Source organism: Pagrus pagrus (genome assembly GCF_965226575.1).
Source record: "Pagrus pagrus genome assembly, chromosome: 2".
In the NCBI taxonomy this organism is placed as follows: domain Eukaryota; kingdom Metazoa; phylum Chordata; class Actinopteri; order Spariformes; family Sparidae; genus Pagrus; species Pagrus pagrus.
In genome coordinates, this window is record NC_140186.1 from 14,173,425 (window position 1) to 14,190,746 (window position 17,322).

General features: G+C 40.5%; 1 protein-coding gene across 1 annotated transcript in view; it reads left to right on the forward strand.

The window, feature by feature from the left end:
* Positions 1-1,519: 1,519 nt before the first annotated feature.
* Positions 1,520-17,322, forward strand: part of tacr3a (tachykinin receptor 3a) — a 33,972-nt gene continuing 18,169 nt past the window's right edge. Inside the window, exons 1-3 of the mRNA XM_084369822.1 lie at positions 1,520-2,173; positions 7,095-7,283; positions 8,882-9,032. Coding sequence (XP_084225948.1) covers positions 1,806-2,173; positions 7,095-7,283; positions 8,882-9,032 — 708 coding nt within the window. The 5' untranslated portion in view covers positions 1,520-1,805. The remainder of the gene's footprint in view (positions 2,174-7,094; positions 7,284-8,881; positions 9,033-17,322) is intronic.

The window sequence follows — 17,322 nt, forward strand, 5'->3', positions numbered from 1 at the left end:
GGAACCCAAGAAGAGCAACAGCCAGCTGATTGGGAGGGACTGCAGCAGCTGAATAGGTCAGCGTGTTTACTGGGGAAACTACAGGTCACAATGCTCTGTATTAGCACCGCCAGTAAGCACAAAAGGAAAAGCCAAAAATGCGATGCTACCAGAGCGACCAATCACTGCTGTTGCTGTCTGTGTTGCTGCGACATGCATGTTACATTTCTGGGGAGGTGCACGTCATAGGCTATGGCTTCGCTGTAAGTACGGCGTAGATTCAACGCAGAGGCATAACTCAAGCTTTAGACCTAAGTAGGAACAACATGGCAGGACCTGATTGGTTCTCAGGCCTAATAAACTTCTTCAGATCCTTTTTCTGTGGTGCGGTGTTTATTTTACTCATAAGGTTATAACTTATCCCAGGTTGTGTTACAGCTTGTAACAATGGAACTTCTTGTATTTGACATAAATTAATGAATCACGTGATACAATTGGAGAAATTGGAAACATTGCTATTTGTTACTACGAATGTTTGAGATGTTTCCATCTCTCTGTAAACAGATGGATTTCAGGTAGTATGAAGTGGAACAGCATTGTGGCCTTGCTGTGCATCATGCATCACAAGTGATCCATACAAAAGACTGAAATTCCCGCATTCCTCTGAAGTGTAAAGTCTTGAGGTAAAGTAAAAACATCGCATACCTCCTCCTTTGAATTCAAATGCAAAATTATTCCGCTGATTCATTTTTCATCTTATAGTGCAGCCAAGGAAAATCCACTTATAGAACTGAAGCCTTCCTATAGACTAAAATCGAATTATAGCTGGAAATGTGTTTCGAAACCTGAATAACTCTGGGCTGCTGTCACTGCACAGAGAGAAACACAGTTGGTGAAAAGCTTTGGTGGACTGATTGGAATTGATCAGCTGCTGAAGACATGTAAATGCACCCGTGTGGAGTTTACTATAGCACTGAAGGCGATGGAAGCAGATGAAGGAGGTTTATCCGAGTGAACAGTTGGATGTCTGGAGGCGACTTCAGCCTGTTAGTTGTGAATGTTGATGTGACAGAAAAGGGGAGAGTCGCAGACTTTCACTGTGATACAGCACTGCACATTTCTATTCTCCTGGTGCGCATTGAAGATGATTTGAGGCCGTAATAACAGGATCATTAAGAAAGCGGCTGAATGATTAGCCACACAAAATGTGACAGGGACGGGAAACTGAACAAAAGGAGTGTATGAAGTCTATTTGACACCGCAGCTAAGGGTTGAAAAGAGGAGTCGTTGTCCCTCATAGTGCTGCAACATTTCAATATCCTGTTTGTGGCTCCTTTGAAATGCTGCTGACAGAGATAATCGTGAAGGATCAGGCTAGATAAAGAAGCACAATGTGCGGAGTGAGGGAGAGAGAGCGTGGTCCATCCGCTATGCGTGAGTTTAAAACAGCAGCCACCAGTATCAATCGATCTCTCTCACCATTTGTGCCATTTTGCGCGTCACTGAGTGCGCACGGTGCCCTGCCTGTTGCTGCTGCTGGAGGAGGGGGAGGAGAGGCTGTGCGCTCGCACTCACATTCAACAGGCACTGGAGGATACTTTCATGTACAGTTTCATCGCGTTTTTCATCAGTATTCCTTTAAAAGTGCGGAGTGGTTTGGAGACGAGGGAAGGGGATCTTTTCAGGGATGGTGATGCGTTTAAGTCGCGCGCTATGGTGCATACACGCAAATCCCTGTCCCTCCATTCTAGTTTCCAGTAGCTAGACCAGACTCCTGAAACAACCAGAACACTGACTGTATTCGTTGGGGGGAAAAGGAGAAGAGGATGGCAGCTCCGCATAACGGATCCAACATAACGGGGAACTACACCAACCAGTTTGTGCAGCCGCCGTGGCGCGTCGCTCTCTGGTCCGTAGCCTACAGCTTCGTGCTGGCGGTGGCGGTGTTTGGAAACCTCATCGTGATATGGATCATTCTTGCCCACAAACGCATGAGGACGGTGACGAACTACTTTCTCCTAAACTTGGCGTTTTCGGACGCGTCGATGGCAGCGTTCAACACTTTGATAAACTTTGTCTACGCTGCTCACGGGGAGTGGTACTTCGGGAAAGCGTACTGCAAATTCCACAACTTCTTCCCGGTCACATCCGTGTTTGCGAGCATCTACTCCATGACTGCGATAGCTGTGGACAGGTGGGCTTATGAAATGCTGGAAGAAGGGTATATAACGAATGCTAAATCCTCCCTTCTCTATAGGTGATCAGCTCCATGTGTGCGTAGATGTATTGGGTTTTTTTAATTATTATTTTTTTTTAATCAAAAATCTAGATTTATTCTTGATTTCTTTAGATTCTGTCTGTATCGGGATGAATACTCATCAGTGTTAGGTTGTGTGATGAAGAAAAAAAGGGTACAAATAACAGAGCATTGATGTATAACACTACATTTAACATTTACACACCTTAATCATCAGAGGAGCAGTGAAATATCTGGAGCACATACACAGAACATGAATATTTCAGCTATGCAGCATGTACCAAAAAAAAAAAAATCCTTGCACCAGAAACACTTTCATCTCAAGAGCTTCACGCATGATTTTTTTGGACATCTCCTTTCTGATTATTCCACTTGGCTCTGCTGCCTTCCACCAGCAGTGGCGGAAAATTGAATATTGCGCTTAAAGAAAAAAGAAAAAGCCAAATCAGTGTTTTTGTCTTGTTTGAGGACAATCTGCACTCCACTTGAAAAGGCTCCTGCAATTCAAGTGATCTGATGTACCAGATTGTGCCCCTCATGCGCATAAGAGCAACTTTTGCTTTAAATTCCACTGAAGGCATTTTATGTAGGCTTCTGCTCGCTGCTGATTTGAGTATTTAGAGTTGATGATCGTTCCTTTGTGATTTGCATTATTATACAGGGAAGGCTGTTGCCCAGCAGGGTGACAGCCATCTCACAACACCACGGGCCTGTTCCACGTGTTTTCAGTCTTTTATGTTTCACAGCCACTGATTCATAGGCTGAAGCTGTTACTTTGCAAAGTATCTGAGCACTGCAGTGACTGAGAAAAGATCACCCTCTCCTTGTTTTTTTATGTCACTTCCACTCATATTATTTATCGCCTTTGCTTTATTTCACACCTCTTTTCCCCCTTTCTTTCTTCTTCCATCCCTTTCTCTCTTCCTGCCCCCGTGGTTTCCAGTAATGTGCAGTCATCACTATCAGCCGGCTTTGATACTGATCAGTGGACCGTCAGACGTCATAATGTTTGAATAAAGGGATTAGACTGACGAGGGAAGCAGCCACAGGCCGGACATAATGGAAACAAAAAGCATGAAGAAGCTGCAAGCAGCCAGTGTGTGTACACAGCTAGAGTCCAAGTGTCACAGTGTGTTGTGATAGTGTGTGAGGTGTTTTCCTCCTCCAGTACTTCTCCTTGACACACAAAGGGAACACTGCATTTCCCGAGGCCGTGTTCATTTTGGCTCCTCTACAGCTACTTCCATGTGTTTGTATTTTTGGTCTGTGGTGTCCGTTTGATTCTGTCAACCGTGTACTGAGAAAGAGAACATCGGCTTGACCTACATGATGTAGATGTAACCTGCGGTCATGCTTCTCGTAACCTCAGTATGGTGCTGTCTCCGCTCTGATGTCTTGAAATGGCATGAGGCCACAGTTCGTGATCATCTGTGAATGTGTCCTTCCTGCTGACTCGCTGTGCTGCCGAGCGTGTTTCCTTAGGCACTGCAGCAACATAAATGCAGGTTGTTGTGTGAACGGTAACTGGAGAAGCCTTAAAGCTTTTCATGATGCCATTTCTCACACCTTTTTTTCTTGTGTTAAAGCTGCGGATGTGTAGGATGCAGTTGCATTATTGCTACATGATACAATAACAAGTGCTGTTTTCCACAGTTCATTATAAACTTGAGATTTCTGCCTCCACCTCAATATCAATCAACAACAGCGAAGAGTCTTTCCTGAGACGGAGTTCCCGTTAATTCACAGACTTCGCTGTGAACAGTTGTCATTGGAATTACTCTCAGGAGAGGAAGTCATCTCTGTGAGAACTGCTGATAATGGTGTCTGCTGAGTATCCACTGTAACGGGTTCATTCATTGTTCTGTGAAAGAGATTTTTTGTTGGATTTCTTAAAGAAAGATATTTCTAGCTGTCCACCACAAAAAATCACTTCCACTGAATTGTGGTGACAGCAGGAATGTCCGAAGTAGTTAATTAAAAAAAACCCAAACAAATAAAACCAAGGCACCACTAACTGCTAGTTAAGTATTAGTTAATGAGTAACTCCTACTAGGGTTGGACGATATCTACAAAATTTATATATGACAATGTCCGCAGTGAAACAGCTTGACGGATAATGACATCGTTGTGGTTAATATGAGGCAGACATGAGGTGTGTCACTTTAGAGTCACCGTGAGCTCTTAGTTGCTCGTTAGCACACCATGTCGCTGTGACCCGCCTATCTCACCCAGCCGAGAAAACTCTCCCCAGTCACCACGGACCACATCCTCACACCAGGTTTTTAAAAGGTCTTCTTCTGAGCACCACATGTTCATTACTTAGTTGTGTTCAGCCTCAGAAGTTGAACCAATGTTAGCTCGCTGGCTATACTGAGGAAGCTAAGCCAAGAAAATGAAATAACAACGTCACAGCAACCCAAAGAAAAGAAACACTTGTCTGTGTTCATCTGACTGAGCTAGTTTAAGAAGAAAATGATAACAGGGACATGGAGACGTTATGTTAGTGCATTGAGTAGCAACAAATGTCTTTTCGTTTTCTTTCCCAGCTTCTGCCTGGTGGAAACTTTAAGGGTAGAAACTTCTTTTGTTCGCTCTCTGGTGGGTTTGCCTTTTAAATCACAATGTTATGATGATAGAGGGCTCAGTGGCATATCACCAGAGTAACTGCTAACTGCTGCTAGCAGTAGCTGCCATTGGCTAGTTAGCTCAGTTAGCAGTGCAGCTAGTTGTATGGACTTAATAATTTTGTATTTTTTTAATGGTTTCACTAAAATTCTTACATTTGTCATCTTTAGAGATTACTTAATGACTAGTTAATTACAAACTAGTGAGGAACAAATCAAGAACAACTTGATGAATGGTTGATAGGTACTTAATAGTTACTTTCCTCCAAATGGAGGAGTTACTATAACAGACCTGGAGATTCTATATTAACAAATCATTAGTTAATGAGTAGTTTATGAATATCTGTGAGCCAACGGCACAAAACTATCAGCAATTCATTCATTACTAATTACTTAAACATTTGTTACTGTTTCAATGCAACCTAAGTAGTGATACATAATACTAAATGTAGTTACTAAATAGTCCCTCATTACTTGGTAGCCACTTGATACAGCATCATATAACAATCAGCTACCTACCCTTTGAGTTTCACTTCAAGTAAAGTGGTGCATCGTACTGATTGGTGACTGAATCATCACCTGTGCATCAGTTGACCAGTCTTCTTTTCCCTTTTGTTCCTGATTCATCCCTCACTTGATTCCTAATTAACTAATCATTAATGAATCATTAGCTACTCTATATAACTGAATTCAGAGTTACTCATTAAGTAATGCTTAAGTAGCAGTTCCTCTTTTATTCCCTAGTGGCTACTCAAAATTTCATGTTTCCTATTATGAAATGTTACCAAAACCAAATCAGTGTGGCTAGATGTCATTACTGGTATTGTCAGAGTAATTTGGGTGAACTGATCCTTTAAGTATTTTGAGTGCAGTGCGGGGGACTGAAACATTAAACACACTTCTCTCCTCTGTGGACATAAATCAACACTTGACATTTAGCTGTGTGCATGATGTTTGGCTGCTCGCGTTGGATGTCTCATCCAGGAGTAATCTCTGCTAGTTAAACAGCGGGCGATGATAAATTGATTGTTAAGTTGGTGTTGTCACTTCAGGATTACATTGTTTCCAAACAATACGTTGTCTGAAAGCTTTTGTGCAGCGTAAGCCATGACACACTCCCAGGTTAGACAAAAAAAAAAAAAAAGCGAAAAACAATTTATTAATCTGCTGCTGTAATGTCTAATGCCGACGCCTCTGTGGATTTGCTTTGATGTGTAATCCTATTTATCTTATTCAAGGACTCCTGGCGTTACATTGTGATTATTGTTCAGTGGTTACAAGTCTATTAGATCAGCCACCGCTGTGCGAGGTTGTTGGACCCCAAATAACTCTAGACCGCTGTGGCACATACTTGATTGGACATCTAACAAGCTATTCACACACTGACACACACACGGCCCAGTGAGAGACTCAGAATAAATGCCAAGCAATTACTAGTGAATAGGTGGGGCGTCTTTGTTGTTGTCCCTCAGAGACTTCCAGTCACTGAGGTGAAAGGACAAGGCTTATTCTTTACCATCCTATTAAGATTGAATTAGCAGCTCTGTGTCTGAGTTACCAGCAATTGAAAATCATGTAGCATCCTGAGTGAGTTTCATGTTCAGCTGATAATCTCCCCGTCAGGCCTGAGTGTTTCATTGTGTGGCTCAAACTAAATCTCGTCAGTTTTTTGGAATGAATCATCCGTCAGTTTCCATGAAAACATAATTGGACTTTTACAGGCTGCCACGCAGAAAAAAACATTAATGTAGAAAAGTCCAAATCTGAACTCTGAATCATCCAATGATTTGAAATGATTTTATTCAGATTTCATCAGACATGGACGTGTTTTCTGAGAGAAATCTGAGGGGTGAAACTTTATAATTATGTCTGTTTCAGATATTTCTCAATTCTTTTTTCTTTTTCTTGTGAAATATTGTTTACTTATGCCTCTTCAGGCAAATTAAAATCAATGAAACAATCCAACAAGGTGAAATGACAAATAGAAGATGGATATTACTCAATTTAAAGGAGTCAGAAGCCTAAAAGTTTGAGAAATAATGCCTTGAGGTGTAAATTAATAAACAAAAACTAAGAACATATAATGCCAGGTCTGTCTAATATCTATAATGTATTTCAAGGCACTTCCAGGTTAAATAAGGATTAAACCTATGAATCAATAGATAACTGAATGCATGTTGTAGAGGCTTTAAACCCAATCATGTCTTCTTAACCTGCTGACCTCTGCCCTGCAGGTACATGGCCATCATCCATCCCCTGAAGCCTCGTCTGTCGGCGAAGGCCACCACAGGAGTCATCGTCTGTATCTGGAGTCTGGCCGTGGTTCTGGCCTTCCCTCTCTGCTACTTCTCTACTACCAAAACTCTGCCCCGCAGGACCCTCTGCTACGTGGCCTGGCCCCGCATGGCCGACGACCCCTTCATGTGAGAACTATTCTTGCTTTGATACCAGGCAGTGTAGCGCAGTTGTTGTTGTGCAATGCAAGTTTATTAAAGTGTAATTAAGCCTATTAAGATATAACTTACACACCCGTTTAACCATAATCCATTAACTGTTAACAGTTTTTATTGAAGAACAGTTAAAAGAAATGGGAGAAACTAATGTTAGAAGAAGCCAAAACTGGGAGCATGTTACCTGTGATGGACTACATCCCTTCTCATTTTTGTTGACAGTGGCATGCACACTCATTATTACGCTGTATAGAAACCTTCATTCGAGCAATTTCACATATGATCGTATACATCAACCTCCTTTTATTATAGGAGTAGTTTGACATTTTGACGTACACTATCATTTGCTCTCTTTCTGAGCGCTAACTGAGAATATTAATATCACTCCTTTGTCTGTTGAAACACAGCCAGCAGGAGGTTAGCTTAGCTTAGTACAATGACAGGAAACAGGGAGGACAAAGAGCTGGGCTCTGTCCAAGGTAAAACAAATCAACCTTTCAGCGTCTATGAAGTCCATTAGTGAACACTTTATGTCTTGTTGGTTTGATCCATGCATTTCATGCACCAAGCACGACAACTCTATTCCCTGGTTGCTTGTCAATCCTAGAGGTCGCCTTGTTGTCATATGGCAGCAGGCAAGCCAGGCATGCCAATACTAGGGATGCTGGCTGTTGTTTTAATCCAAAGATTTATTTTCAAACTCAACCTTTATTCAAGTCTTACTGTGAGCTATTGATTCTGTTTGTTTCTAACTCCACACAAGGGATGTAAGCAATTTGGCAACAGAAAACAAGTTCTACTACAAACACTCATTTACTCTCACTGGTACAACACAAAGAGCAAGCAGTACTCAATCGGTCCTCCTAAATCCCTCTAAATCTTACACACTGGACCTTTAAAAATGGGCTGTTATAGCTCTGATGCAGCCTCCTCTCTCTGTAGTCTCCAACTATCGTGGAGAGGAAGTATAAAGTTGCAGAGAATGGAAATATATCAGTGACGAGTCTCTTGATTACTGATAATAATATCGGCCCCGAAAAAAAACCCAACCCACTTTTATTTTTATTTTTATTTAACTTTTATTTTAGCAGGAAAATATATATGTATATGTTACATATAGCAATAGAATATATTTGGAAGCCCTGGTCAAGACAGCAGCATGAGAAGTTTCACATAAATCAAACAAAAACTTACATTTTCACATAATCATATGAAATTATGTAAAAAAAACAAAACCTATTTTTGTCGTTTTGAAGCAGCTTTCTTCCGTGCTGAAGTTCAATGTTTTGTTGACCCATCCATCCACCCAGACCTCCACCCTTCACATGACTTCCTTCTCTGCATCCCATCATAATAACGACAGTCCTCAGGCTCTGTCACTTGAACTAAACACATCGTGTTTTAGGGAGATTGTTGAAATGCTGCATTTTTATTTACGGTCTCAATTAGTACATTGAAGCAGTTAGTGTTGACTTACTTAGTATATAAAATCCACTGTGTCTGAAATAAGATATGTGTATATATATATATATATATAAAACTCTTAAGCTTTTTCTCCCTTTTCTTCCCAGGTATCATATCATAGTGACAGTCCTGGTCTATGTGCTGCCCTTAGTGGTAATGGGCATCACTTACACCATTGTCGGGGTGACTCTGTGGGGAGGGGAGATCCCAGGAGACTCATCTGATAACTATCATGGACAACTCAGGGCCAAAAGGAAGGTAAGCATGCCTGAGTGGAAACAGTGCAACATTCATTCACTTATGACCCGGGGCAGCCTAATTAGTAGCTGTAAAGATGATCTTTTAACGCTCGAAGTCAAAGAAGCAGAAATGATTTGTAATTATCTGCCACTGAGACGCCTGTGGCTCCAGGTAATTATCTCACGTCTGTTTTATGCCCTGAATGGGAAAGGAAATGGAAGATTTGAGGCAATGTGCCATTTTGACAATTTGTTTTTGGGAGCTTTCCAATTTTCCGATTTTTCTTGTAAATTTAGATAAGGCATCTGCCAAGCCAGAGTAATTATCGGGCTTCCTGTTATTGTGTATATATTCTTCTAGGTTTTGGATTCGAGCCTCTGTCTCTGTTAATTTAATTGCTGTGGATAAAAACATGTATTGTCTAGTGGGGGGAAATCCCAGAACTCCACTGAATCTAATTAATTGTTTCTTGGCCTGTTTTGTGTTAAAGATAATCTGTTGTTAAGTGCTGATAAACAAACTGGTGAGAACATAACATCCTCTGTGGAGTTTAAACATAACAAGGAAATTCTTTACAGCTACGCCCTATCACTTTAAGCCTGTAACATTGTAATATTTTATTTTAATGTTTTGCATTTTATGCTAAAATGAGCCAAAATAACTCACTGTAAGCTTCTAGTTGTGTGTTAACCAGAGGAATTAATATGACTGCTTTGGAAATGACTTGACATTTTGTTTAATAAGTATTAGACACGCAGTAGCAGCAATAAATAGAAACCATAAACATAATTTTTCTTCACAAAAGAGAGAACGCTGGGCTCTGTCATAAAGTAAATACAAATAAAAAAGCAATATTAAGTTCAGTTCTCACTGGTGAGTTTGAAAAGGAAAGTAATGCTGATTAAGCTCAACAATTAAAGTTTTGTTGCTTTGTTTTCAGTTTTAATTGTTTTTTGTCACTAAGCTCTTATTAATTTACACTTAAAAGTGAGAAAATAAGCTTCAGCATATTTCAGTGAATAAGCATAATGACTTTTGCCTTCTGTGTGTGTGAAGCACTGCTCTGTGAACATCTCAGGGAACAAAACCCTGTTTCCGCAGAGCACAACCTTTCTGGTCCTGTCACTGGTCCTCAATCAGATGTTTGTCCATGCGTCCAGACAGGCACAAGCTCTGAAATCCAACAGTGTCTCATGGCATTTCGAGTTTGTCTTGCATTTTGGCAGATGTATCTGACACCGAGGCCTTTATGTCTCAGGAGTCCAGAGCTCATTCAAGACATGTTTATAAAATAAAGCTGTTTACTTTCACCACAAAGTATACGAGAGAATATAAAATCATACTTGTCACAGACAGGTTCGGTTTCATTATGCTATGAAAAAGTCAAGATGCGTTCATGGCAAAATATTCCCCCAGTTGATCTTTGAGTCTCGTTCCCAACTCGTCAAATACTGACGCTTTGGGATTGTAGGTCGGGTTGGCCGTCATACATTTCGGTACTACTTCATTTGTTTGTCTTTATGTTTCCACTCGACAAGCCCTTGTGTTTTCTTTCTGAAGCTATTGTTTGTTTTTTTTACTTTCCCATACGTTATGTATTCCATTACTTTTTACTTTTTTACTCTATTTTTTTTCTTATGTGCAATAAAATAAATATATAAATAAAAACTGAAACGTTACAGTAGATCCTGGGCCCAAAGGAATATATTTTAATGTATTTTTAAGTTGCAAAATGTTAAAGGGTTCCCTAATTAACTGACTACTGTCACTCTGGCTGCTGTCCTATTTTTTCTAAAAAAAAATTTATTTTATTATTTTAAATTTGTCTCACCACAAAACTTAACCTCATGGTCCCTCTTTGGGCTGCCCTACTTTCCCCAGGTGATACCAAAAACATAAAACTTACATATAAAGCCAACAAACTGTGTAAATGCCATTACATCACCATAATAAGAAAATATACCCAACCTACCAACAACTAAGTGAAATCACAAGTGAAAAAGTAATGCATTACAAACATAAAGTCTGTTTGAACAAGACACAGGATCCACTACAGGCTGACTTGCCACAGGTGTTGGCTGACTGGTGGTGACTGGTCACTGCAACAGGCGCTTCTATTGGTGTCTGTTATTAGGAAATTAGCATTTTTTCAAAAGGCCTGGGTGTTAATGTTATTGCACTGCTATTGTATTCCTGGCCGCAGTTCACAAGATGATGCAAAATGACACACTTATACTCATAATATAAAACTAATGAGTGGTCAAAGCCACCGCTGGATCCAAGAAAGGTAGGAATGGCAGATTATTTTACTTTTTATCATCATTGGAAAACATTACCATGCTTCTGACTCGGCCGTCTCACTATATGATTTCCCTGTGACTGCACAAGCTCCTAACCACCGACACAACCGCTGCCTTTAGATGTAGGGTCCAAACTTGCTCCTACATTCATTAACCTTTTCCGTGAGAATTAGTATTAGCTTCACCACAGTGGTCATTATTTCTGACTCCTCCAACCAGAAAATGGGTCTGTGGGGAGTCATCCTTTTAACTGCGGAGATCAATAAGTGAAAAGGAATATTGTGTCTGACTGTGTGTTTTGTTGTTTGTGTCTGTACACAGGAGATTGTCAGGCAGACAGCCTGCATTTTATTGTTGATTCCAGAGCTGATTTCAAAAGCAGTTTGCATTTGTGTGTGTTTGTGTGTTTGTGTTATAATATTTTTGCATCATATTGAAGATGAAGAATGTTTATCTTTCAGCCCCTGTCCTGTCCTCATCACCGGTTTACTTTGTACGGTGGCTTTTTTCTGGGGATGAAGACACAACACAAGTTTAGAGTTTGCGTTTGCAGGCTCTGTTCTGAAAATGTTACAGAAAGAAGAAAACAGCCCAGGGCGACACTGGGATCAAAAGTTAATGTTTTTACTGTTTTCCAGACAGTAAACACCAAAATACTGAATAAATAACTGAATTGAATATAGTGTGTTTAATCAAGTGTGCTGCTGATGACCTTATTGTGTCACTTCAATTCACAAAGAAAACGGATACGCTTCTCACAGTTGCCCACATTACATTTTGGTTGGGATGGAAATGGCTGCAAGAAAACCTTTTTTAAAAAAAGAAAAAAGAAAAAGCATTTAATAATATATCTTTAAGTCTGTACTGTCTATTATGTAGTGTGGTATTGAAAATGGTAAGCCTAGGGGTGATCACCATACTGCAGCAACTGTAACATCCACTAGATTGGCCTAGTTTATTAAAGTACATTCAAACATCTGGGATCCCAGTAGCTACAGTCACTCACAAAACAAGAGCTAACAACAAGGTTAAAGGTCTACGGCGATGCTGGCAGCTATGTGAAGCTGTACTTGCTAACATCAGCATGCTAACAAGTACGAAGTGACAATGATAAGATGCTGATGGTAAGCAAGTGTAGTGTTAACAGATGTGACCATTATTTTAGCATGTTAGCATGGTTAAATTAGCTAATTAGCCTTCAGCATTCAGCAAGATTCAAGATGCATTTATGTTTTTCATTTTGTATCAACAGTGTTGCATAATGAAGCTTGTAGACCACAAACGGTACTCACAAAAACAGAAATTAGAGTGTTGAGGATGCGTCAAACAAACAACAACCTGAGGAAAAATGTTGCTCCATGGTCTGGTGGTATGGCAGCGAACTTGTTTAAAACCAGGTTGGCGAAAACTGTTCACCTGCTCACCTGCTTGACCACTCTGCAAGATTGTTGATTAAAAACCTCTCAACGATGGTGGTGTCATCTGCATACTTTCTCCATGTGTGGTCATGCAGTCATGGGTGTGCAGCATGAGCGGGAGGGGGCTGAACACACAGCCCTGGGGGGCTTTGGCGTTGAGAAATTAAGTAGAGGAGGTGTGAGTGCCAATCCAAACTGTCTGGGGTCTGTTTGTGAGGAAGTCCAATATCGAGTTGCAGAGTGTGGAACTCAAGCCCAGAGTTCAGTTTTTCCAATAAGTTTCTTCAGGGGAGATTGTATTTAATGCTGAGCGGAAATAAATTATAAAAAATGCTGATTGGAATATCATTTGTTTTGCACACATTTCGTCATAAGACAAAGTATTGGACCAACTTCAATTTTGACTTGATAATGGCGCTTGATCACCAAAGTTATTGCAATTTCTCCTGAGGGGGACGTAAACATTTGCAACAAAACTCATGGCAATCCATTCAACAGTTGTTGATCTGTTTTACTCAAACCATAAAAAATGTCCTCGTGGTAAAGGAAATGTAAAGGAATCACAAAAGGATTGATCCTCTGGGGACCATTAATGTCTCCACTTAATCTCCTGGAAATCCATCCAACAGTTTTTAAGATGTTTTCATCTCAATCTCAGTGACGCAATGACAATTCAATCAACCTTTTCATCCCCAGAGCGATACTGCTAGCATGGAAAAAAAAAATCTGTTCACCTCTGTTGTAGTGGGTCGGCAGCAGAATATTGAGGTGAACTGGCTCTTTAAGGAGACATTAATGCTCAGAGAGAAAAGTCATCTTCTCTATAACTACCTCTGCCTTGATGGCTGCCACTTGCTGGCCCTCTTGTTGGACCAAGTATTGCCCTCTCGGTAACTGGTTCAGTTGTTGACTACATCCATGATCAGGACTTTCTATGGTGTGTATTGAGCAGTTGCATCTTCAGAGCAGCTTTAACCCACTCAAGAGATTGACAGAGTAATTTATTTTTTGCTAAAAGTGGTGAAGGTCACTGAAATTAAATGAATGGATGAACTGAAGTAATGAAAATGATAATTTTCTACAAATATAACCTTTGAGTACGGCTGTTATTCTCAAGGTCTTTTTCAAATATTTTCTCGTGTTTCTCTTTAATGACAAATTTCCCGTGCAGGTCACACAGGTCTGTGAGGTGATACAAAGAAATAAAAAGCCCAATCTTTCTATGATTACTCATCATCTATATTAAAAGAAAGATTCAACAATCCACTGTATCGAGTTAATCCATTCTGACGCAACGCTAACGTCACAGGTGTTCTTTTAAACTCATGCCTGAGGCTGTGCATTCAATCTGAAGTGCAGAACTAATGGCCTGTCATAAGTCTGCCGTATTGCTCTTAAAGACAATCTGTGTTCGTCATGTGTTGTAAATACCACTAATCGTCCATCTTCCTTTCTCCCTGAAGACAAAGCACTGTGTGGGGGTGTTTGTGTGTGTGTGACTGGATGTAGGATTGGGTTGGATTACCTCGACAAAATCTGATTTTTTTTTCCAGAAATGAAGCAGAGCAGTGTTAAGCCTTGGTGTATCTGAGTGTCACGCCCCCTTCCAGCGTTAATGACACTGATCTTATCCCGACTGCATAGGTGCCAATAGATCCGTCGTGCTCAGCCCTGTTTAATGATGAAAATCAGTATGAGGGATTTATTAAAGGGGCTCCGTGCAACTTCTGTGTTGTGCTGGAAGCCAGTGGTTGAGTCTGTTTCTGAACTAACATTAGCCACTGTTGCTCTCTGTTAGCGGAGCAGAGAGAGGCACTGAGACGAGGCACTGTCTCGGAAAATCCAACCTGCATCCTTCACAAAGAGATCCACAGTTCAGCAGCATTAAAAACTTGTTGTCCACAGGCTTTTAAAGGCGACCAAGAGAGAGAGATGGGGAAGCTCTCATATTTCACATCACATTACAATCTGCTCATATATGACCAATAATAAAGTCATTCATGTGTGTAAATGGCTTTAAATTGTAGAGACCCTTTAAGGGTCAGTTAACACGATAATACAATATTCTTTACTCTCTTTGAGAGTGAGTGCTGAGCTGTGAATGAGTGGCTACAGTCACATTACCACCTGTGCTCTCTCTTCTCACCCATGATTGTCTAGGAACAAGAATTGAATCCCTTTTTCACACCCTGACAAAAGGCTTCTGCTGAAACACTAGTACAAGTATAAGCTATGCTTTAATAAAGGCCTTTTTATTTTATACAGACCCCCTAGTGCCATGGATCGCCCATTATTTCTTGGAATAGCTTTGAACTACTGACTGGGGCGGCTGTAGCTCAGGAGGTAGAGCAGGTCGTCTTGTAATCAGAAGGTAACTGGTTCGAGTCCCAGCTCTCCTCAGCTACATGTTGAAGTGTCCTTGAGGAAGATACTGAACCCCAAATCACTCCTGATGAGCAGTTGGCGCCATGCATGGCAGCCTCCGCCATCAGTGTATGAATGGGTGAATATGGCAAGTATTGTAAAGCGCTTTGAGCCGTCAGTAGACTGGACTGTATTAAAAGACTTACTCATTTTTTATTTCTGACTGCTGGTTGTCAGGAGAAATCACACATCTATACCTAAAGTTGGAGTGTCAGTCAGCACCATCATTCTCAGTTGGCTAATCCATTTATCCATTTTATGCGACAAATCCAAGTATCTTACATAGATTACATTATTTATACCATTAGGAATGATTGTTACATACTTGCCAACCTTGAGACCCATTAAAACCAAAGCGGGGTTCTGGGGGTCCTACCCCCTGAAACATGTGAGATTCAAGAACTGTGTTTCCTGCTTTCTGGTAACAGATAAAGAATGAAAGTGACAAAATAACAACAGCATTTTTATGTCAGACAATTTTATTTTTTCTTTTGATTCTCAGAAAACAGCACAGAATAATTAATCTGTGGCAAAGTAATATTTATTAATTTCAGTTATTCATCTTTTGCTCCTCCCCTTTAGAGAGTCTGTGCACAACACTGCCCTAAATTGGGATTGACAATCAGTCCCCATTGGGATTGATGTGGTGCAACCCCCGTGATTAACAGAAAATGGTAGAGTTTGCAGCCCCTCTCCATTAAGACTTCATGACAGAAATGGGAATTCTTCTCTCCAGGGCGAATGGAGTTTGATTGAATATTCTTTCTCCTCTCCATTTATCTGTCAACCTCTCATTCACTGAGGAGGATGAGGCGCAACAGTGCAGTAGGCCACACGCTGTACAGTGCCAGAAACAGGTTATGATAACTAAAAGAAGAAAATAAATTGTCATAAATTGGGTGAATTGTGGTAGAATTGTGACTCCAGGAGGAGGGCAATGAAAAACGGGAATCTCCTGGAAAAACCGGCAAGTGTGTGTACAGCTGGGCCCTATAGTTCCTCCTGGTTTTCCACTATACTGCTGGTAAAAAAAGACCTTTAACCTTTAAATGTGCATTTCAAAAACGTTTCTGTGGAAATGTAATTGCTGCCTGGACTACAGTACAGTATGTTCACTAGCAGCATATTTTCCATTCCAGGAGGTGTTACATTCTTGTACCTCACAGAAGAGGTGCTAGTCGGATGGAGGACAAAGCACAGACGCACAGGACCTTTACACCATGTCCTGCTTTATTAGTTTTAGAATAAAAAGCATTTTGGTTAAAGTCAAGCAGTCTGGACTATTTTCACCAAAATCAGGTTACAGGTACTTTGAGTGCTTAAACCTCACAAAACTGTTAATCATGCTGTAATTACTTGCTACAAGCAAGTATCGTAGGAATAACAGTGAAGTATTCTGTCAGTGAATGTTTCGCGGATACGTTGTAGAGGCATTTAGCAACATTTCGTCGCCAGATATTCTTGAGATGGAAGGATGCTGCCCAGCCCTCAATTTCTCACTGGTTAAGGCATGTGCTGTTCAAACTGAAGCTTGAATAAATTAGATATACACTACAGGGTTCGGAAAATAAATTCATTAAAGTGTGGAGACCCTTTCTGACATTCTTTGACAAACCCTCCACACGAGTACAGGAATGAATAAAGAATTTATTATGTTCTGGCCCTTGACATACACACCTGGACACGGTTTCTGATATTTCTTGTCTCGACGTGCTGCCCCTGCCTTACTTTTTTATTATACCGTGGGGTGCTTTTTATTTCTCAATTTAATCTCACGTTAACCACCACCTTTTATTACTGTGGCTACGTATTGCATGCACTTTGATTTATGCGCATACCAAGTTGTACATCGCTTTATAAAATTGTTTAACCATTGAGAGCCAGCAAGGGGTTGCGGGTTCTTTGTTGTAGGGTGGGAATGATGTTCCTCTTGATATATTGATTCAAATGTTTTCTTATTCTAATGATAAAAAATATAGGTTGGTACATTCATATTTGCTTTTGCAAGCAAATTGTATATTTAAGTAATTTCAATAGGATTTGATTCACCGACAAGGTTTTTCCAGTCCATGAAGTGTTAAGTTGTTGTATTGTCAGGAAACACATCCAGCATGTTAATAACACCTCAGTTGCCATTAAAGGACATTGCAGGGAAAACCAATGAAA